We start from the raw sequence: 23,511 nt of genomic DNA on the forward strand, positions 1-23,511 counted from the left end.
GGCCTGCAAGGGGCGCTTCCATTGATTTACGCGTCGAATATGTAAATGACCTAGATACGCCGATTCACGAACATACTTACGCCTGTCGCTGTAGTCTACGCCGTTTACGTAAGGCGTACGTCCGGCGTAGCGTTAAGCCTCATAAAGCAGGGGTAAGTCATGTTAAGGTATGGATGTCGAAAACGTCGGAACAGCCGTCGTATTTTACGTCGTTTACGTAAGTCATACGTGAATGCGGCTGGGCGTAGGTTACATTCACGTCGTAGGCATTGAGCCGTCGTATCTTAGGGTGTAAATTCGATGTGATTCTGAGCAATGCACGCGCATGCGCCGTTCATTCGGCCCTTCATTTTCATGGGGGTCACGCTTAATTTTAATAGATCACGCCCACTACCTCCCTACTTTGAATTAGGCGGGCTTACGCCGGCCAATTTACGTTACGCTAGTGCAACGTAGGGGGCGAGTGCTTTGTGAATACTGCTCTCGCCTCTCACAGTTACGTCGGCAAAGTGCATATGAGATGCGCTACGCCGGCACAAAGATGCGCCGCTATACGTGAATCTGGCCCATTGTGTTTTTTTCAAAATTGTCGCTCTTTTTTTATTTATAGCGCAAAAAATAAAAACCACAGAGATGATCAAATACCACCAAAAGAAAGCTCTATTTGTGGGAAAAAAGGGACATCAATTTTGTTTGGGAGCCACGTCGCACGACCGCGCAATTGTCAGTTAAAACCGTTTTAGTTAATCAATCGGATCTGTGCACCCGGTACCGACATGCAGTTGTGTCCGTGCAGCCGCTACATGTCTATTTCTATAGGCTGACTGCATGCAGCTCTGAGGTGGCTGCAAATGCAGCAAAAAGTGGCTCTGCACAGAGGACACGGCTTAATCACTTGACTGAATGAGCCCTTAAAACCATTCCATGCATTTATATGCGTTTTCGAAACACACGTATGTCAGTGTCGGTGTGAATGAGACGGTCACACAATGGTTGTCGCTTTGTGAATGCTTTCTTCCATGTGCCTGGCTTGAAGGAGGAGAATAAGAGAGCAGAGGGTGGGGGGGAGGACAGCTTGAGCACGTATCAGAGGGAGGAGGGGAAATTGTGATATCACTGCTCGCAAAGCAGGATGGGAAATGTGGCTGTAAGCTCTTCACATACAGTGTCCCTGTCTTCAAAATTTGCTTCAGCTCAGGACATGTAATGACACTGGCCATTTCTGGAATGTTTCCAGCAGCCACACAGCTCTTCATACACATAACAGACTCCTGAACAGGTAAGGTGTACTATTTATCAGATTTGTTGTTGTTTATGACAAGGTACAGTTGTCCTTTAAGTGTGTGTGTATGGCAGATCTCTAGCAGGGTTACATTACTCTCTGGTGAAATGAATATGTCTTATGGTAAGTGGAGCAGCGCTCTTATGAAGCAGAGCTCCTTCGCCGGAATCAGCATAAACAAGCTATGGTTTCCCCAGCTGCTCTATATGATTCAGTCAGCAGTAAACAATGAGGCTCAGTATTCCTAGGCTGGGAGTGACGCTCCTCTGTGCTCCAGCAGCTGTCAGTGTGTTTATAAAAAGGAAAAATTCACCGGCAAGCCCGCGTACTCTATAGATAGGCAAGTGTTTATTGTGCGCTGGGCTGTGCACTTTCAAAAAGATGGTCCTCATACCTCTTTCCAATACTGCTGACCTTATTCAATAGGAAGGACACGGAACGTACCCTGGAATTCATAAAGAGTGGCGGTGACACTCTTTAAAAGCGTTTCTGGCGATCGCGCGACAAATGCTTTGCATGCGACCGTTTCTTGAACCTGCCGGAAACATGAATTTGTGGCAAAGAAGTGTCAAAATTGCTAGGCAAATGAATTCAAGATTTTAAAGGATAAGTTCACGGAACTTTTCACAGAAAATGAAAAGGCGAGGTCACTCCAAAAGATCCTGGCCACCCCTGCTGTACATGGTAGCCATTAGGGATGAGCTCCGGCGTGTTCGCACACTCCACGTGCAGAGCCTGCCAGGAAGTCGGCACTGCGCTGCGCTAATCACAGGCAGTGAGACATTTCCTGATCACTGCAGCCACACATCGGGACAATGTCTCCCTGCCTTTGATTAGCACAGCGCTGTGTCGACTTCCTGGCTCATCCCTAGTAGCCATGATGCCTCGGTGCAGCAGTCCGTACACTGCAATATACAGGCTTGAAGTGAGTATCCATCATAATGCTTGCAATGACAAATGCTCATTGGTTGGGTCAGCCACATGACTGCGCTGACCAAACAGAAGCACACCTGAAGTGTTCCAAAAGAAATGAGCAGTCACGTGTCATGCATACAGGGAATCAGAGCCACTATGTGCAGTGAGGTCCAAAGGAGTAGCCAGGGTATTTTGAGTCCGTTCACCTTTTTATGAGTTGTGATGAGGTGAACTTATCCTTAAAGTGGAGGTCCACCTGAATTTTTTGTTTTTTAAAAGCCAGCAGCTACAGATACTGCAGCTGCTGACTTTTTTAATAAATGGACACTTAACTGTCCAGCGCGCCCGCGATGTCGGCAGCCGAGGCCGAGCAATCGCTTGTCTCTCAGCTGCCCCCGCTGCCATCCTCGGTGAGGGAATCAGGAAGTGAAGCGTTGCGGCTTCACTGCCGGTTCCCTACTGCGCATGCGCAAGCGGCGTGGCCCAGGAGACAGCAGGGGGGGATGCAAGTGGCGTGACAGGAGTCTATGCCCAGAAGTGGGTGCACCCCTTCCTCCCTGAAAGGTGCCAAATGTGAGGAGGGTTCCGAAAAGAAGAAGTTCAATTTTTGGGTGGAACTCCGCTTTAAGTCCACATGGGAGCGATTTGACAGATCAAGTCGCAGTCTGTTGTTCAAATTGGTGCGGTGCTGCATCAATTTAAATAAGTAGTTCCTGCACTACTTTTGGTAATTTCAAGTGCGACTTGCATTGATGTCTTCCAAGTCGCACTGACATGCGGCTTTAAATTATGCGATTTCAGATAAAGTTGCACGATTTCAAAGCTGCAGTCAATGTGAACGAGGGGTTAATTATCTCCAGATTGTCTTAAGGAGTATTTCTTGAAGAGGAACTTCAGTGGGGGATGGGAAAGAGAAAGTCAGAAGCTTCAAATACCTAAAGTAGAAGTCCACCCTAATGGCCTGTACCCACGTTCCGAATAGCGTACGAAAACTGTCGTCAGAGGAAGAATCGTACAATAATCAGATCGTTAGTACAGAGCTTTTTCGATAGCCGATCACGACAGTTTATCTGATATTATTCGATCGGACAAGCACGGAAATTTTTCTCGTACGATACCAGATCGTACGATTTTCGTTTAGTCAGTATAGTTGCCCTCCGAAAATACAATACAAAGACATTACATCACATGACATCACTTCCGATTAATTTTTTTTTATTATTTTTTTTTTTTTTTTTTTTTCTGTTGAACGAGAATTTTCGTGACTTTAGTAACCTATTCAATTTAAATTTCTACTTGCGACTATTAACCACTTAAGGACCGGACCAATATGCTGCCTAAAGACCCAAGGTGTTTTTACAGTTTGGGACTGCGTCGCTTTAACAGACAATTGCGCGGTCGTGCGACGTGGCTCCCAAACAAAATTGGCGTCCTTTTTTCCCCACAAATAGAGCTTTCTTTTGGTGGTATTTGATCACCTCGGCGGTTTTTATTTTTTGCGCTATAAACAAAAATAGAGCGACAATTTTGAAAAAAATTCAATATTTTTTACTTTTTGCTATAATAAATATCCCCCAAAAACATATATATAAAAAAAAAAAATTCCCTCAGTTTAGGCCGATACGTATTCTTGTACCTATTTTTGGTAAAAAAAATCGCAATAAGCGTTTATCGATTGGTTTGCGCAAAATTTATAGCGTTTACAAAATAGGGGATAGTTTTATTGCATTTTTATTAATTATTTTTTTTTTTACTACTAATGGCGGCGATCATCGATTTTTTTCATGACTGCGGCATTATGGCGGACACTTCGGACAATTTTGACACATTTTTGGGACCTTGTCATTTTCACAGCAAAAAAATGCATTTAAATTGCATTGTTTATTGTGAAAATGACAGTTGCAGTTTGGGAGTTAACCACAGGGGGCGCTGTAGGATTTAGTGTACACTTAGTGTGTGTTTACAACTGTAGGGGGGTGTGGCTGTAGGAATGACGTCATCGATCGAGTCTCCCCTATAAAGGGGATCACTCGATCGATGCAGCGTCATAGTGAAGCACGGGTTTACATACGGCTCTCCCCGTTCTTCAGCTCCGGGGAGCGATCGCGACTATAAACAAATAGCCGCGCCGTCGTCCCGGATCGCTCCCCGAGGGAACCCGACCGCCGCGTGTAGCGGGGGGAGTCCCGATCGGACCCCCGACCCACGTCTAGGCAGGGACGTACAGGTACGCCAATGTGCCTGTACGTGCCATTCTGCCGACGTATATGTACATGCGGCGGTCGGGAAGTGGTTAAGCAAAAAAAGTCGGACAAGCTGCCGTCCGATTTTCAGATTGTGTGTACGGGCCATAACACTAAAATCCCTGCATCTACAGACATCCACGATCTAACACTAACCTATCTAGCCCTGTAAAGAAGAATCCCCCCCCCCGGTCCCACACTGAGCTGTCAGCCACGGCCTTGCTGTGGAGGTGGGTGCAGAGGACACATTTGACAACAGATGCCAAATAGTAAGTCAATGGTGGCGCCACTCCCCATTACTTTCACAGCTGTTGACGACTGTGTCCTCTGCAGAGCTTCTGCCCCTGGAGATCGGATCAGATCGGCTTCAAAAAAGGTATGTTTACAATTTTTTTCTTTACAGGGACAAATAGATCGTGGATGTCTGTAGATGCAGAGATTTTAGTGTTAGGCTGGACTTACACTTTAAAGTGGCTCTGAAGCCTCAACTTTGCATTCCTTGCATTAAGGTAAAAAATGTTTAGGCATTGATTTTGGCCCCTTTAAAAAAAATCCTTTCACAACAGGGGTAGGCAACCTTAACTAGAATGTAAGGATTTGTCCCCCTAATGACCAGGCCATTTTGTGTGATACGTCACTGCGTCGCTTTAACTGACAATTGCGCGGTCAGGCGACATTGTACCCAAACAAAATTGATGTCCTTTTTTTTTTCTCACACAAATAGAGCTTTCTTTTGGTGATATTTGATTACCTCTGTGGTTTTTATTTTTTGCGCTATAAACAAAAACGTGCGACAATTTTGAAAAAAACACAGTAGTGTCTACTTTTTGTCATAGTATATTGATTGGTTTGCGCAAAAGCTATAGCGTCTACAAAATAGGGGACAGATTTATGGCATTTTTTTTACTAGTAATGGCGGCAATCTGCGGTTTTTAGCAGGACTGCGACATTGCAGCGGACAGATCGGACGCTTGACACATTTTTGTGACCATTGACATTTATACAGTGATCAGTGCTATAAAAACGCACTGATTACTGTGTAAATATCACTGGCAGGGAAGGAGTTGACACTAGGGGAGATCAAGGGGTTAAATGTGTTCCCTGGGAGGGGTTTCTAACTGTAGGGGGATGGGATTGACTGGAGGAGGAGACAGGTCGCTGTTCCTAATCACTAGGAACAGCAGATCTCTCTCTACTCCCCTGTTTACATTGACATATCCCCGTTCTGGCTCTCTGTGGAGTGATCGCGGGAGGCCAACGGACATTGTGGTGTGCACGCGCCCCCTATAGCTCTTAAAGCGGCCAGCGTACAATTATGGTGATACGCCCAGGAGAGCCAACCTGCCACAGTACAACTGTGGTGGCTGGTCTTTAAGCGGTTAAAGAGGTGGAGCTCGACCTGAACAAAATGGGAGAAGTCAAAGATCACCGGGCACAGTCTCGCCTCCTTGCACCTGAATTTTATTGCCGTACTACCATGTTGCAGTCGCAGGCATTGCACGTCAATAATAGAACCTGTACGAAAGTACACAGGCGCTACAAGTGCGTTAAAAACAGGGGTTTAGTTGCACGCATTTGCAAATACATGAGTAAGCTGCAGGCCCCATCAAGGCTCCCTGTGTACTGCAATCCTAACTCTAAAATGTAAAGTCTCCTCAATGGAAGCACATGTATGCTGATGGATAGATGAAGGGCAGATGACTGGAGGGAGCCCAACTATTTCTAGAGAGCCTGGGGGGCAATGGATTCCCTTAATATGCATAATTTCCTCTCGCTTCCTCTTGGGCTATGGGGCAGGAAGTGAAGGGAAATCTCTGCAATGGGACAGGGATGGTAAAAAATAAACTGACAGGGGCTATAACCCTTCCTTACTCTATCCAAAATAAACAAAAAGTGTTGCCTATAGTTCTACTTTAAGCACAAATTTCTGATAATTTTATCGAGAGGACTAAGATATAACCATGCCAATGGTTCAGCAGAAAACATATAGCACAGTGAGGAAGGTTTGTGATCCAGGATGATGTGACAGTGGAAATTAGAAGTGCCCCCCCACAGTTGTAGAATTCCGGCCACCCGCATACCGGAAGCAGTGTGGCCGCTTTATGGGGGCGCTAGACTAATTTGCCTTTCAGCCCAGTTTGCCCCATAAGACTGGCACTACACTAACAGTGTAGTGCAAGCCAGCGGGAACTCTTCCAGTGCTGCCCTCCTGCAAAGTGCTGCCCTAGGCCTGGGCCTTGTTGGCCTAGGCCAGGATACAGCGTTGCTAAGCGCAACAAATCTACAGGTACAATGCACTGTACCCGCTGTGTGGGTAGACCACAGTGCATCAGTGTGAAAGCAGCCTTTTACTATTATTGCTTCACACTGACCTGAAGATCTCTGCTTTCCTGCTGCTGGCACCACTTTAGAGACCACTAACCAGGTTAAGAGATGAAGGGCAGCTGGTATCTCTCTGCATTGGATAGGAGCCAGTACTACAGAGGAGCCATTGGCTTTTTGCTCCGTAATACAGCTCCAAGTTTACGAGTAGTCCTTCTGCATTGCATTGTTTGATGCTATGGAATGGTGGGTCAGCAAGCCCAGACTGGGATCTACTAGTCACCTGGTCACGATTTACCTGTAGATCACGATTGACAGATTGCTGACCCACCGCTTTACAACCACTTTAAAGAGAAAGAAACTTAACATCCCATGGAGTCAAGCAAGGGTAGTTTTCCGCACAGCTAATGCTTCGCAGATGTCGCTTCCTCTGTGCCACCATCTTGGCTTCAGGAGATAACTGTCACTTCCTGATAACTCACAGCCGGCTCCCTACTACGCATGCAGGAGTCACAGCCTGTGGTGAGACTGGTCTTATAGCCTACTGGGAAGTGTGACATTATATCAGGAAAGGTAGACCGAGGCACCTTCATTCTTGCATGGGTGAGGAGTGAAGAAGTAGTAGCGGGTACCACCCAAAAAGGTACTCCCTACCCAAAAGAATATTTAATTTCTTTACAGGTTGGGACACTAGAGATGAAATAAGGCAATTTTAAGGCGGAACTAAAGATAATTATTAATTTTTTGCTAGCCGTAAAACTCCAAAAGGCAATGTATTTTCTGCAATGAAATAGTATCTGCCTGTTTGCAATGCTCTGCGCATGCACAGCTCTGTTTGTATTTCTGGCACAATGCCAGTGTGACGGATAAATGGCTTCCGCACAAAAATACACACTCGTTTTAAAAAAAAAGGGAGCCTTGCAGTTAAAAAAAACAAACAAATAAATCCAGAGCTTTAAATATCACTCTGCAGAATGATGTGGTATCCCTGTGCAAACGTATATTTCCATTCATATGGGAAACGCATTCGCTAACCTATTTAGGCATACGCATACCTATTCTACTAAAGGACTTATATTCCTCTAACTTTCTACCTATGCTTAAATCTATTCAGGATGACCTCCTAAAATGGGACAAAAACCTTTTTTCATGGTTTGGAAGAATAGCCATAATCAGGATGAATATCCTCCCCAGATTACTCTATCTTTTGCAAACCATCCCGATTAAATTGCCAGCTTCCTTCTTTAAATTATATAAAAAATTGTGTTTGAAATTTATTTGGGATTCCAACCAACCCAGGATTAAGTGGGATACTCTACTCAACCCTAAACTGTTGGGTGGGGTAGGATTACCAAATGTACAGAAATATTATTGGTCTTGCCATTTGTCCCGTGTTATTGATTGGCACATTCATAAGAAGACCAAAGATTGGATTGATCTTGAGGGACTATCTTCTAAAATTCCTTTACATCACCTTCCTTGGACGAATCCCCGTAATATACCCCGTGGCAATGGCTCGCACCCCCTTACTGGTCCCACGTTACAAGTCTTTAGGTTAATATGTGCTAAATTTGACATATCGTCCTCCCCGGGCCCAATGACACCTTTCCCTGTAATCCCTAATCTTTTTCCTGAATCCGCTGTACCCATCTCCATAGATCCTACTTTATTTCCTTCATTAAGAGCGGAACTCTTTTTCAAAGATGGTAAATTTTTGACTTACGACGCCTTTTGTATTACTTTCCCGAACCTCACTATTTCTAAAATGGACTATGAGATTATGCTAAATTCTATCTCAAACTCTGGTTCTCTTTTGACTTGGAACAGGCCTAAAACCCCCTTTGAAATGTTATGTGTTAGTAATGGCCCGCAAAGACATCTCATATCGAAAACGTACTCACTATTATTTTCTGATGTTGATCTTGAAATGGATGAAAAAGTTCAATATTGGGAAAGGGTTCTTGATATACACCTATCTGCCAATGAATGGCGTCACATTTTCACATTCATTCATAAGGGTTCTCTGAATGTTCTCACTCAAGAAAACGGTTATAAAATATATTCCAAATGGTATAGAACACCTCATGTTATTCACAAATTTAGCCCTTCCACTTCGCCTACCTGTTGGCGATGCAAGTCTGCTTTGGGTACTCTCATACATATTTGGTGGGAGTGCCCAATCATACAACCCTTTTGGAAAGAGGTTTACCGTATTATTCCCCTAATCACTACTTACTCTCCGAACTTCAGCGCTGCCCAATTCTTGTTACATCATACCTCACTACCTTACCACGTTTATAAGAATTCCATAGTATTACATTTGATTAATGCAGCAAAGCTCTGTATCCCAACACATTGGAAGGACACCTCTCCTCCTAGCATTTCAGAATGGCTTTAAAGAATTAAACGAATAGCGGAAATGGAAGACCTGATTCTTCAATCATTGGACTCTCCCTCTAAATTTCAAGATAAATGGAAATGTTGGATACGCTTTACTGACTCTACAGAGTTTCGTAACTTATCCCATCACCCTGCTTCTGACTGAGACTACCCTGACCTTTTATATGACAAATTACCGAGACTCCCTATCCCCCTTTTTTTTTTTGCTTGGTGATTCTTATTTGGAAAAAAAAAAAAAAAAAGAGGTGTATTACTATTTTTTTTTTTTTTTTATCTATTCCTGATAGAATTTTCTACTTGTTATCATCAGTTATGAAAAACAAAGAGATATGTATTCTCTTGACTTTTGTTGTTCCGTGGATATTTTTAATTCACTTCATTCGTTCTGTTATTTATCTTGATGTATCAATAGATGTTTATTGCTTTATTGTACAACTTATTTTAAAATTCCAATAAAATCTTTAAACAAAAAAAAACAAACAAAAAAACAAACAATTTTAACTTAAAGTGGAAGTAAAGTCAACTTTTTAACTTGTACATACAGCTAAGCCTATAATAAAGCTTACCTGTAGGTACAGTGAATGCAGGGGCGGACTGACCATTGGGACTCTCGGGCAGTGCCCGAGGGCCCCATGCCACTAGGGGGGCCCATCAGGGTTGCCAGGCTCAATAAAACCAGGGACAGTATGTAAAAATCTGTTTTTATTTTTTTTTGTTCTTTAATCTGTCCCTGATATGTCCAAAACCGACATCCTTTTGATGAGAAAATCCTGAGATTTTAGCTGCCCTGCCTATGCAATGCCTCCTGGCGTGGTGGCCATCTGTAAGCCGGGGGCCCCATAATCTTCTATTGCCCAGGGGCCCCATGAGTTGCCAGTCCACCCCTGAGTGAATGTCTCCAAAACTTGCACTGTTTAGGAGATATTCACATGGGATGCAGCCGATGAAGTCAATGGCGCATGCACTCTGAAGGGACGGCATTTCCGTGCCGCCCCTTCAGAGCTCCATGCTATGGCCATTCATACAGCCGGTGTTCTGCTAAAAACGCAACTCATCAAAATCTCCAACCATGTAACTCTCCAGCTTCAGTAATTGGAGATTTTGATGAGTTTGCTGTTTTCACAGAACAGCAGCAGCGTATACACTACGGTATATAATAAGTGGACGCCTGCTAGTAACCAACAACATGGCCGCCTCCAAGGCAGCAACAACTTTTTTTTTTTTTCCTCCTTACCTGGCGTTCTGTGAAAACAGCCAACTCATTGTGTACCGTAGTGTATACGCTGCCGGTGTTCTCTTTTAGATCTCCAATTATTGCTGCTGGAGCGTGATCGGAAGTCACGTGGTTGGAGATTCTGGCGAGTTGGAGTTTTCTGCAGAACACTGGAGCCTGCAAACCCAGAAGGAAGACTGGGTGAAGGTGGATGCCCCAGGGAGCCGTGACAGCACTGCACTGGAGGGTTCCGTGTGCAAGTAAGTGTGTCATATTGTGCTAATATGCGGTGCATACTAGCGCGTTATGGAAAACAACGGCAGGGAGCCCACTTTTTTTTTTTTTTTCTTTGGGGCAGTTAACTACCGCTTTAAATTACCATATCCTATTCCTTAGCAACATAAAATAAAGAGCAAAATATTTTAAAATGCATGAAAATCCCCCCAAATACCAACCCCTGAAACAAAAGCCATGTTTTGAAAAGAAAGCCTTGCAGCAATGAAATGGACAAGACAGCAGCTAAAAGTGACCTCAATAATAAGAACAAAAAGGTAGCAAAGAAGCTGATTGTCCCAAGAGATAGCAATCAGACACAAAGAACAGTTTCCTAATTAACCGTACCCTAATCTCTTTCTATATTGTTTCTCGACTTTCCTTGCAACAGCAATGAAATAAAAATTCTAAGTTTGCAATGGACAAGACAGCAGCTAAAAGTGACCTCAATAATAACAAAAAAGCAGAAAAGGAATTGATTGTCCAAAGAGCTAGCAATCAGAATTTAAGTACAGTTTCCTAATTATCCGTACCCTAATCTCTTTCTATATATTGTTTCTCGACTTTCCTTGCAACAGCCTCCAATTCACTGATTGATGTGGCTGACCTATGCCCATCCCCCTTTTTATAGTGAGGGCGCTGGATTTACCAAAAGCTGCTTTGTTGGCTCTTCTAAGCCCGCTGACCAAAGTCCAGACACCCCCCATGTAGTGCAATATGGTTTAAAAGGAATTATCCTGTGTGAATCTGCACATAACTTTGCCTGGACTATGAGTCTTGAACCACAGGTAACAGCGAACCCGATCCTCTTCTCTACTGATTAGAACCTCTTCTCTACTGATTAGTTCCTACAAAAGACAAAGTACTGGTGACTTAGCAGTTAGGATTCTTTAACCACTTGCCTACTGCCCACTTTCACCCCCTTTCTGCCCAGGCCAATTTCCAGCTTTCAGCGCTGCTGCACTTTGACAATTGTGTGGTTATGCAACACTGTACCCAAATGACATTTTTATAATTTTATTCACACAAATTTTGTTTTGCTAATCAAATGGAAAAATAAATAAAATTATAGTTTGTTATAAAATTTTGCAAACGGGTAATTTTTCTCCTTCACTGATGGGCACTGATAGGTGACACTGATGAGGCAACACTGGTGGGCACTGATGAGAAGGCACTTGTGAAGCTGCACTAATAGGTGACACTGATGGGCACTGTTATACCCGGACAGGACTGTACACATGATGTAGCTGTGATGCTTTGACAGGCAATGGGAATGCACCACAAGCAAAATGCTTGGGTCGTGGTTGTGTTGCAGTATTTAAAAAAAAAAGACATTTAGGAGGCAGCAGGATCAAAAACATTCCGTTGTGGGTCGCTTTTTCAGAGGACGGTAAGCACTGCCTTACAGAGGAACTAGAAGTACAAGGGTTTCCTGATGGCTAGCGTTTGAGATCAGCCTGGGAACTTTCAGACCATGCATGACTTTTTGTAGGTCCACAGCAAATAGAAATGCTGGCTGTACTTTTTTTTATCTTTCCAATTGCATATTCTGCCACTACCCCAAAGTATTAGACATGTGAAAGGTATGAACGAATGTTCTCGGTCAATGTTTAATAAATGAATGGAGTGAGTCACACCAACAGTATGGAAGAGAACAATATGATGATCCAATGATTTCTGGGAAAGGCACTTGACTTCATATTTCAGTGCTTTGAGCTGTCATTGTTTCTTTCCTTCTCTTTGCCTATTTAACCACTTAAGCCCCGGACCATTTTGTTGCTAAATGCCCAGGCCAGGTTTTGCTATTCGGCACTGCGTCGCTTTAACAGACAATTGCGCGGTCGTGCGATGTGGCTCCCAAACATAATTGGCATCCTTTTTCCCCCACAAATAGAGCTTTCTTTTGGTGGTATTTGATCACCTCTGCGGTTTTTATATTTTTTGCGCTATAAACAAAAATAGAGCGACAATTTTGAAAAAAAATCAATATTTTTTACTTTTTGCTATAATAAATATCCCCCACAAACATATATAAAAAAAATTTCCTCAGTTTACGTATTCTTCTACCTATTTTTGGTAAAAAAATCGCAATAAGCGTTTATCGATTGGTTTGCGCAAAATTTATAGCGTTTACAAAATAGGGGATAGTTTTATTGCATTTTTATTAATAATTTTTTTTTTACTACTAATGGCGGCGATCAGCGATTATTTTTTTTTTTTTCATGACTGCGACATTATGGCGGACACTTCGGACAATTTTGACACATTTTTGGGACCATTGTCATTTTCACAGCAAAAAATGCATTTAAATTGCATTCTTTATTGTGAAAATGACAGTTGCAGTTTGGGAGTTAATCACAGGGGGCGCTGTAGGAGTTAGGGTTCACCTAGTGTGTGTTTACAACTGTAGGGGGGTGTGGCTGTAGGACTGACGTCATTGATCGAGTCTCCCTATAAAAGGGATCACTCGATCGATGCGCCGCCACAGTGAAGCACGGGGAAGCCGTGTTTACATACGGCTCTCCCCGTTCTTCAGCTCCGGGGAGCGATCGCGACAGAGCGGCTATAAACGAATAGCCGCGCCGTCGTCCCGGCAAGTGGTTAATTACCTGCTCAGCAACCATGTCCGATACCCATAACTTACTGTATTTATCGGCATATAACACGCACCTTAATTTTAAGAGGGAAGTTTCAGGAAAAAAACGTAAATTTTAAATAAAGAACTTTGAAGCAAAATAAGGGTCCGTGCCCATCTGCAGCCTCACAATCACCCATCAATTGAGCTTAATCAATGCCCATGTGTAGCCTCATAATTGCCCATCATGGCAGCTTGATCAATGCCCATCTGCAGCCTCACCATTGCCATGAATGCAGCCTGATCAATACCCATCTCACCTCAGATTACTGCTGACTCAGAAGGGACAGAGAGGGAGGCAGGATGAGCGTCATCAGATTACATACAGCGAGAATCTCCTGTTTACTCGGCGGCCTCTTTAATACAAAGTCCCGCCTCCTGGACCGGCTTCAATGATAGACAGAACACTGGTCGAATGCCGGCCCAGGAGATGGGACTTCCTATTACAGAGGCTACTGAGTAAACAGAAGATTCTCGCTGTATGTAATCTGACAGCGCTCGTCCCGCCCGTTCTCTCCGAGGCAGCCCAAATTGCAGTATCAGCGTATAACACGCACACGCTATTTGTAACTGATTTGCAGGGTGAAAAAGTGAGTGTTATACGCCAATAAATACAGTACTTTCATTCTCATTCATACATACCGTATACTGACCAATAAAAACATATCTATACCGATTTACATATTTGTACATACTAATGTTCCTGATTTCCATTAATGAATCACATCTAATAAAGCAGGGTTTGACAAATTTGCTTGGAATCTAGGAGCCAGCTAAAAAAGTTAGGAGCCAGAAAACGCACCCCGTCCCGACGAGCTTGCGCGCAGAAGCGAACACATACGTGAGCAGCGCCCGCATATGTAAACGGTGTTCAAACCACACATGTGAGGTATCGTCGCGATTGGTAGAGCGAGAGCAATAATTCTAGCCCTAGACCTCCTCTGTAACTCAAAACATGCAACCTGTAGATTTTTTTAAACGTCGCCTATGAAGATTTTAAAGGGTAAAAGTTTGTCGGCATTCCACGAGCGGACGCAATTTTTAAGCGTGACATGTTGGGTATGAATTTACTCGGCGTAACATTATCTTTCATAGTATTAAAAAAAATGGGGATAACTTTACTGTTGTCTTATTTTTTAATTAAAAAAAGTGTAATTTTTTTCCCAAAAAAGTGCGCTTGTAAGACCGCTGCGCAAATACAGCGTGACAGAAAGTATTGCAACGATCGCCATTTTATTCTCTAGGGTGTTAGGATAAAAAATATATATAATGTTTGGGGGTTCTAATTAGAGGGAAGAAGATGGCAGTGAAAATATTGAAAAATGACATTAGAATTGCTGTTTAACTTGTAATGCATAACTTGTAATACCAACGGCCACCATCAGATGGTGCCAGCTCACACAAGGATAAGCTGGGGACTTCACAAGGCCACAAAGCCGCGGCCTCAATTACCGGACATCACAGGCCCCCCGCGATCGAGCGGCGGGGGAGGTGGGGGCCTAGTCCGCCACGATCCTGGGTAAAAGGCGCTCTTCGCGGACTAGGCCGAAGCCACGGCCTCGCCTAAAACATCCTGCCTGCAGCGATTCTGGGAAAAGGCCGCAAACGGATCGCGGCGAGCTGCGGGCAGGATGTTTTAGGCGAGGCCACGGCTTTGGCCTAGTCCGCGGAGCGCTGGTCCTATGGAACAATTATTATTTTTTATTTATTTTTGCCCACCTTCCAAGCCAAGTCACCCGGGACGCTATTTCTAGTCGCCATGGCGACCTGGCGACCGGGATTTGTCGAGCCCTGTAATAAAGTCTAAATTTAGTTTAAAATAAAAATTAAATCAGCACAAGGGACAATGCATACATTGAATAAAAAGTATCCCTGTGCTGGTGGCTGCTCTCTTAGTTAGAATCCTCCATCCTCTGCTCCCCCCATAGCCCTGCAGAGGTAATCTGGTGATGCAGTGATTAATTTGAGCCACTGGACCTGTCATAGGCACTCAACAGTGCCAACTATGTCCACCCTTTCTGCCAGTATTGTTTACGCGCGGATTTCTGTACGATGGTTAGTACAGCCATCGTACAGAAATCCCCGGCCAGACATGTACGGTGACCTCTTTCATCGTACATGTTTGGTCGTCTGTACACGGCCTAAGAGAGCAGCCACCCGCACAATGGAATATTTTTATTTAATGTAAGTACTGTCCCTTGTGCTGATAAAAAAAAAAAAAGTCAGCACATAGTTTATCTTCACCAAATATGAACTAGTGAATGCAGATAAGGGGCATCTATAGATGTAAACAAACTGTCCAGCTTTTACCAAAGTGAATAATGCCCTTGCTATAGGTGTAGGCCAAATACATGCCTAATGAAGCCATACTGAATACTGACTGGGTCTCCCCATCCTGCCTTGTGACTAGGATGTTGCTAAGACACTCCTAGCTGTTACGGTTCACCTCCAACATCACAGGAGTTGGCTCCTTCTCTGGTTCAAACACCCTCAAATGTGCTTTCTCTCCTTCGATGAAGTAGCTATAAGCTTAGCATTTGAGAGCTTGCTACGGTGATGGTGGATGTGAACAGTAACAGCTGGCTGTGTCTTGGCAACACCTTAGCAATGAGTGATGGGAAGATGCAGTCTCTGGGAGTTTTCAGCAGCCCCCTGCGTATAACACGCAGGCACAGTTTACCCTCTATTTTCAGGGTAAAAAATTGAGTGTTTATGCCAATAAATACAGTAACTATCAATCAAGCACAGCATGGATAGGGATGTGGCACCAAATCTGACTACAGGCTTCCTGTTCTGATAAGAGAGCTGAGGGATGCAAACTGAGTACACCGACGCAGATCTGTACTTGCCATGGTCAGCATGCTACCAGAATTGATAGGATCACCAGGTAGATGCTAATAAATGACCATGTAATGGGTAAATAAGGTTTTACATATACTTGAAGCTAAAAAAATATCCTACTGAATGTTTTTTTTTTTTCTTTTCTGCACTGATGCCAATGTAATGTTCAAGGTTCTAAGCAAATCAAAAAAACACCCAAATCCTTTGCCTCTGTCTAGAATATGGTGATATAGGTCCTGCTGAATGACCTGTTCCTCTATCCCCAGGTGTAAAATAAAGACAGGGTGGTGGCTCCTGATAACGTCCAAAAAGAGGGTGTACACCATCGATGGATGCATACTATTCTGACTCCGATTGTTGTGAAGTGATTTATCCCTTGTGAGACCTCTATGCCTTGCCGCCTTTATAAGCCGATATAATCACTGAGGACCATCCTCATTAGATAGCTTGAACTCACCAATACTGATTCCATCCACAGGGGTTGCTTTTATTCTGAACATCAGGATACAGCAGATGACCGGATACAGCAGATGACCGGATACAACAGATGAATAGGCTGTGGTATTGTGCGGTCAAAAGATGATACTGTCTGTAGCTTACTATGCAGAATACATGTGCCCTGTTACATGTGGCCTGTAGCTGCCTCCATTACACAGGAAGTACAATCACAGATGAAGGGTGGAGCATTACATATAAAGGAAACGTGTCATAGATCAGAGAAAGGAACATGGAAAAAGTGCATTATCACAAATGGTCACTAGATGACAGCATGTGAACTAAACATAAACGTCCATAGAAAAATGGTTAGTGAAACAATATATACATAAATTCTATGTCCCATTGGGGCGGCACACATACATTCGCATACGTGTAAACTCAATCACTAACATGTCATTTAAACACAGTAAAATAATTGCAAAAGCCATTGTCAATATTTTTAAATGTGCAGCTTTTATCTCAATACCTAGTAATTCTGATAGTTTTCCTGTTTCGAATAATATATTTTTTTTCTTTTCCTGTTTTTTATCATTTTGTCTCTTTTTTGTGTTACAGAAAATAGAAAATGTGGCAGAGTGTTGGGTTGACATTTTTGGTCTTTGTGGCCACATTAATCTGTGTCCTGCTGTTTATGCTGTGTGGTGAGTATTATTGCAGGAGATTATAATATTATTTTAGTGTACAACGTACTGTATGTGGTGGTTTTCCATCTGACAGCTTATTGGGGGGCTGTGTATGTGTTAGAGGGCAGAATTGGGGATGATTTGTGCTAAGAGGGGAAAATTGGGGGGGGGGGGGGGGTTGTGCTGGAAAGGGTCATTTTGGAGGTGGTTGCGCTAAGAGGATGGATTTGAGGGGATTTGTGCTGGGAGGGGGGTTTGGGGAAGAGGATTTGTACTAGGAGGAGGGATGGGAATTAATACTGGGGGGGGGGGGTATTTGGAAGGAAAGAGGATCTTTACTAGGAGGGGTGATTTGTGGGGGGATATGTGCTGGAAGTTGGAATTGGGGAGGAAAGATGTGTCCTGGGAAGGAGATTTGGAATGTAAAGATGGGGAATTTTCGCATTTTTGTTTGGGGAGAATTTGAACTTGCTGAAGGAATTCATACTTCGGGGTAAGCGTGTTGATTAGTGCTGTTTTTTTTTTGGGGGGGGGGGGGGGTTGTGCTTTCGAATTCTCTGCCTATAGGCTCCTGAGATGTAAGTCCGCCCCTGTGCGTGGTGGATGCCGGAGAACCACCTGGCAGTTTTTTCAACTTCTTGGGACTCTGGTGAGACCATTATGAGGGGTTCCCATGTTCTCTGTTTTTTTGTTTTTAATCGTGTACTTTTTATTATGTAAAATGTATGTGCTGTAATACATAAAGGTGGGATAGAACTCCCAAAACTCCCAGGGAAGAACAGCAGAGTCTGGAAATGCAAATGTATGTTACCTCAACATTTCATATCCCTGATATGAGTGTGTTGTGCCATGTACTTTTGTTAAAAAGTATCGTGTATTGCTTTGTGTGAAATGCCTGGTGATACTGCCAGTCCTCCTACTTTCCTATTTCACTGCACTAGGCATATAAGCACATTCCTCCCAGTGTGGTCAGTTTTCTGGCTGTGTTGGGAGCACAGCCTGCCTGTTCTCCAATGGCCAAGACTTGTGTTGACACAACCCCTGCACAGCCTTTCACTACTATCAGTTAAGGGTAGTTGGCCATGTTTGAAACTGTGGTCAGCCTGATCGCATATTCCTACTGGTCTGGAAGCTTACACAGGGAAGGAAAGTGACACCGGTGCTACATGTATGCAGTCATGGGGGAAAATCACCTGGAACAGGAAGTATGCCTGTAAAAAGGCCTTTTAAAGCACAACTAAACCAAACTATTAAAAAAACTGCAAACAGGCAAATCTTTATTGCAGAAAAAATATGCAGTAAAAAACCTGCCTGCTAGTAGTCCTCTATTGAATCCACACTAAAGCTGCTTTCACACTGATGCGTTTTACAGGTGCTATAACGCTAAAAATAGCACCTGCAAAGCGCCTTGGAAGAGCCTCTCCTCTCACTCCAATGTGAAAGCCCGAGGGCTTTCATACTGGAGCGGTGCACAGGCAGGACGGTAAAGGAAAGTCCTGCAGGACACATCAGTGTATATACTGCTTCCGTGTTAACCCCTTTTCATCCGCTAGCGGGGGTTAAAAGTGCTCTGCTGGCGGGTGAAAAGCGTCACAAAAACAACGAAAAATGCCGCTAAAAATAGCGGCGCTTTACCATCGACACCCCCAATGCCTCAGTGTGAAAGCAGCCTAAGTTGTGCATGTGCAACTCAGTGTGCATTCCTGGCATACTCCAGTTGTGCCTGGAGTCTGTGTCTCTCCCTCCAGCAGCTAAAAGCTGTTTTTTCCCCCTATCCCGTCTGCCAGCTTTCAGCTGCTGGAGGGAGAGACACAGTGCAGCATTTTGTAATTGTCTTCCCGTCCCACTGCACTAATCCCCCTCTGTGTTCTGCCCACATCTGACTCCCCCCTGTGTGCCTAGCTCCCCCCCCCCCAGCACTTTAAAATTGTGAAGAATAATATACAAAATATAAAAAAAATTGTAATTCGGGGGAGTGGGGGTGTCAGGTAGACTGTATGGGGATTTCTAACCACAGCCCTAAGCCCAGCCAGACTGGAGATCATACTTTTCTGTACTGTCATACAGTACAGATTGGACACCACCTTGCCCCCAGAATGTCATTGGACAGCTATATAGGGAATTTAAAAAGGTTTATATAATTATAAAGACTATAAATTAAAGGGGTTGTAAAGGTTCGTTTTTTATTTTCAAAATAGGTTCCTTTAAGCTCGTGCATTGTTGGCTCACTTACCTTTTCCTTCCATTTCCCTTGCATTTCCCTTGCTCATGTTTTTTTGCCTCAATCGTCTCCAACGATTTTGCATCATTTGTGGGTTTTCCTTCATGCTTTCTTTTTTTTTAAAAACAAATTTAAAAGTCAGCTGCCCTTTATATATCCAGTAGTGGCCACCACATACATGTCTTTCCATACTATATTCCCACAACCTCCACCATATATCCCTGCCCCTCCGTCCCCCGCCCTCATGACTCCAGATTTCCTTATTTTGGAAGTTTTACCTTTCTTCCTATTTGTCCTCTTATATCGTTCCTCTCAAATTTTCCGCATAGCTCCAGGTCTTTTTGAAATCTTTCCAGTTTTTCCATTTATCTTTAAAAACCTATTATTTCCTCTTCAACACTATCCTTCAACTCCTCCATCCTATATGTTTCCTCCACCGTGTCTATCCATTCCCACATTTGTGGGCTTTCTACCTCCTGCCATTTTTTTGGGATCAACCTTTTGGCTGCGTTTAATAAGTGAGGGGTCAATGACTTTTTGTACCATTTTATTGCCTCTTCTCCTCCATGAAATAGAACCCCCCCCCCCATGGGTCTCCCTCCCTGTAATATCTTTTATCAGGCCCAAAATTTGTTCCCAATATTTTTTGATCTTAGGGCAGTCCCACCACAGATGGGCCATTGTTCCTCTTATTAGGCACCCTCTCCAACAATCTGCCGATTGTCCTTCTCTAAATTTGCTTATTTTATCAGTTGTGGCATACCATCCCGATAAACACTTGTAGTTCATCTCAGCGGTCCTCGTGTCTATAGCAGAGGAGTGGGTCAAACTTATAATCCTTTCAAGTAGTGTTTTTTTCTCCTTTGTGCTCCCAACTCCCTTTCCCATTTTTGGATGAATGGGGGCGTCTCCAGCTCGTCCACCCTCAGAAGCAGTCTATACAGTTTTGAGATTGTACCTCTTGAACTCTCCGCCGTGCAGAGCTGTTCCATTGGTGTAAGCTCCTCTCCTGACCTTCCCTTTCCCTTCTAAATGTTTTTTTTCTTTGTTTTCTTTGTCTGAGTTTCTCACTTCCTGTTCCTCCTCAGTAAGATGTTCAGTAAGCTGTTCTAAATGACTTTCCACTGCTCAGATGATGGTGGAAAGCTTACTGAGGAGAAACAGGAAGTGAGAAATTCAAACCAAGAAAAAAAACATTTAGAGCCGGTTCACACTGGGGCGACTTGGGATCCGACTTGAAGTCGCCTCAAGTCGTCCCAAGTCGCGCTGCCGAGAAAAACAATGCAAGTGAATGGGAGCGGTTTTAATACACACGACTCGAGTCGCTCCGACTTCAAAAGAAGTTCCTGTACTACTTCAATCCGACTTGTAGGCGATTTGTACCCATTGATTTCAATGGAAGTCTGATCCAAGTCTGATCCAAGTCTGATCCAAGTCTTAACTGAAGCGACTTTCCAGGAAGATAACATACATTTCTCAGGGAAACATCTCCTGCACCCCTCCCTCCCCCTCCCTCCCCTAGAGCTGATTGTTGTTTGATTGGCCACTGGAAAGTCTCCTGTCCTGAAGACGACTTCAAGTCCTGTTGTAAATCGCCCCAGATCGCCCTGTGGTTCATGCTCAAGTCGTGTCGGAGTCGCCTCTGAAAGTCGCGCTGGAAGTCGTGTCGCCCTAGTGTGAACCGACTCTTAGAAGGGAAATGGAAGGAAAAGGTAAGTGAACCAACAATGCACAAGCTTAAAGGAACCGATTTCGAAAATAAAAGATGAACCTTTACAACCCCTTTAATATGGGACTGACTGTATTAAATGTTTTTTTGTATCTGCCTAGATTTGAGCTACAGAGCTGTTTCGTAATGCTTTTATACTTTCCTTTTTAGGCTGGTATGTGGTCTGGCACCTCTTCTTGTCTAAGTTCAAGTTCCTCCGAGAACTTGTCTGTGATGGCGCCTCCCTTCAAGGAGAAAACGAATCATCCGAGTCACCTGCAGAGTCAGAAACCCCACTGACTCCACAGAAGACCAGAGCAAAATCTGCACGACAGAGGAGAGCTCCAGCTGAAGAGGCCACCTAAGCATGGCAACGCCGCCGCTGGGACTTTATCAGTGGCAATCCTGACATCATGCTTTCAGCATCTGCACTGTAGAAGTCAACACTATATGACTTTATGGGAATAATGGCTTCATAAAAGTATGGCACTATATGAATGAAATCGCTTATGAAGTTTTATTACCTGTCCTCAAATACTTCCAAAGGATGTGAAGCTCTAAGTGCATGAACCTAGACATGGACATCTTTCGCCACTGCACTGATTGTCCAACAAGCTGTAAAGTGTAAATGTGGCTGCTTCATTTTCTGCTTTGTATTAACTACCCAGGATTTGCTTCTTAGACCCCCTTCACACTGACACGTTTGTTTTTCAGGCGGTTCAGCGCTAAAAATCACGCCGCTATACAGCCACCGCACCTCCCCTGCCCCGTGTGAAAGGGGCCTTAGTGAGAACATGGAATTGGCAAGTTACCACTAGTAATATATACTGAATTTCAGCTGTTGTTTATAAAAGAGCACCTTAATGTAAAAATGACCTACGAGCTCATTCTGCTGCCTTGATGTCCATCAAAATGTAATGACGACAGCTTTCAGTGCGCGGGACTTCTCACTTCACTTCTGTAATGTCTTATATCAGTTGTGTATGCAAGAAGAAAGCACTGTGAGGGCACCTTAGTCATGGTTATCACATTCATAACTGTAGAGCGTTAGATGCTGCTTTTCTCTTAACATGGAAACGCAATGTACTCGTGTATTAGGTGCTCTTGCATTCCATAGGATACTGCTTCTAAGAGAGCACAACTATGGTTTGGCCTCAAGGAAGAATCTTTGTTAAACCGGATCTGGGACTTTTAGCTCTTTTTTTTTTTTCTGCGTGGATCGCACACTGTATGTTACACTATAATTGGCACACCTGCAATTTTAACAAGTACGTGTTAACCAATCGCCCTTTCTTTAACCTTTGTATAGAATGACTGCATTAATTGCATATGGTAGCTATGTGCGGTACTTCACTTCTTTCACCATTTTTTTTTACTATGGATTTATCTACCGGTGACAATGAAATAGTAACTGTTGCTTTTGTTTACATTACACAATATTACGGTTTCTCATAGAACTACAGCTGCAGAAAAGCCATATCCAATGTTGGCATATTCATCCTAATATTCAATGTAGTATGTGTGCCTGCCTTCTGCTTAGTCTTGACTACATTTATAGTTCCTTTCCATTACTGTAAATATTCATATCTCTACATCATTTTTACATACCAGGCTGTCATAAGATAAATGACCCTGCTAGCTTGTATCTCTTAACAATGAATCAAATTATAGATGTAAAGTGTAGGAGATTGTTCATGCGCTGGTTTGTTAGGTAACCTATTTTTTATTACATTTTTTTAACCTGGAATATTGTAAGTGATAGTAAATGTAGAAACAATATATCAAAGTTAACAGGGCTTTTAAGGGTGACCCAACCGTATTATACTGGAGACCATAATCAATACTTTAAATATAAAAAAATACAGTTTTGGCCCCCCCCCCTTCCTGACCAGGCCGTTTTTCGAGATATGGAACTGTTACTTTAACTGACAATTGCACGATCATGCGACACTGTGCCCAAATAAAAAGTATGTCCTTTTTTTTCCACAAATAGTTTTCTTTTGGTGGTATTTCCCCCCCCCCCCCCCAACAATTGGTGGGGGGGGACGTTTTTGTTTACTTTCTACTATAAAACCTATCCAATAGTTTTTTTTTTTTTTTAATTTCCATAAATTTAGGTTAATATGTATTCTGTTACATATTTTTGGTAAAAAAAAATATCCCAATAAGTGTATATTGATTGGTTTGCGCTAAAGTTATAGCGTCTACAAACAATGGCATGTATTTATGGAATTTTGCATTTATTTATTTTTTACTAGTACTGACGGCGATCAGCGACTTATAGCGGACTGTGATAATGCAGCGGACAGTCGGGACACTAACTGACACTTTTTCGGG

The 23,511-nt window shown here is 43.3% G+C and overlaps 1 protein-coding gene across 1 annotated transcript; it reads left to right on the forward strand.

Moving 5' to 3' along the window:
* Nucleotides 1-1,097: 1,097 nt before the first annotated feature.
* Nucleotides 1,098-22,383, forward strand: SMIM13 (small integral membrane protein 13). Its single transcript, XM_040353722.1, has 3 exons — nt 1,098-1,279; nt 17,178-17,263; nt 21,346-22,383. The coding sequence occupies exons 2-3, from the start codon at nt 17,188-17,190 to the stop codon at nt 21,537-21,539; spliced, it is 270 nt and encodes an 89-aa protein (XP_040209656.1). The 5' UTR covers nt 1,098-1,279; nt 17,178-17,187; the 3' UTR covers nt 21,540-22,383.
* The last annotated feature ends 1,128 nt before the right edge of the window (nt 22,384-23,511 follow it).

This window comes from Rana temporaria, chromosome 5 (genome assembly GCF_905171775.1).
Source record: "Rana temporaria chromosome 5, aRanTem1.1, whole genome shotgun sequence".
NCBI classification, from domain to species: domain Eukaryota; kingdom Metazoa; phylum Chordata; class Amphibia; order Anura; family Ranidae; genus Rana; species Rana temporaria.

Coding starts and splice junctions, on each gene's coding strand:
- SMIM13 (XM_040353722.1), top strand. CDS start 17,188: ATGTGGCAGAGTGTTGGGTTGACATTTTTGGTCTTTGTGGCCACATTA. Junction 17,264..21,345: donor CCTGCTGTTTATGCTGTGTG/GTGAGTATTATT, acceptor TTTCCTTTTTAG/GCTGGTATGTGGTCTGGCAC.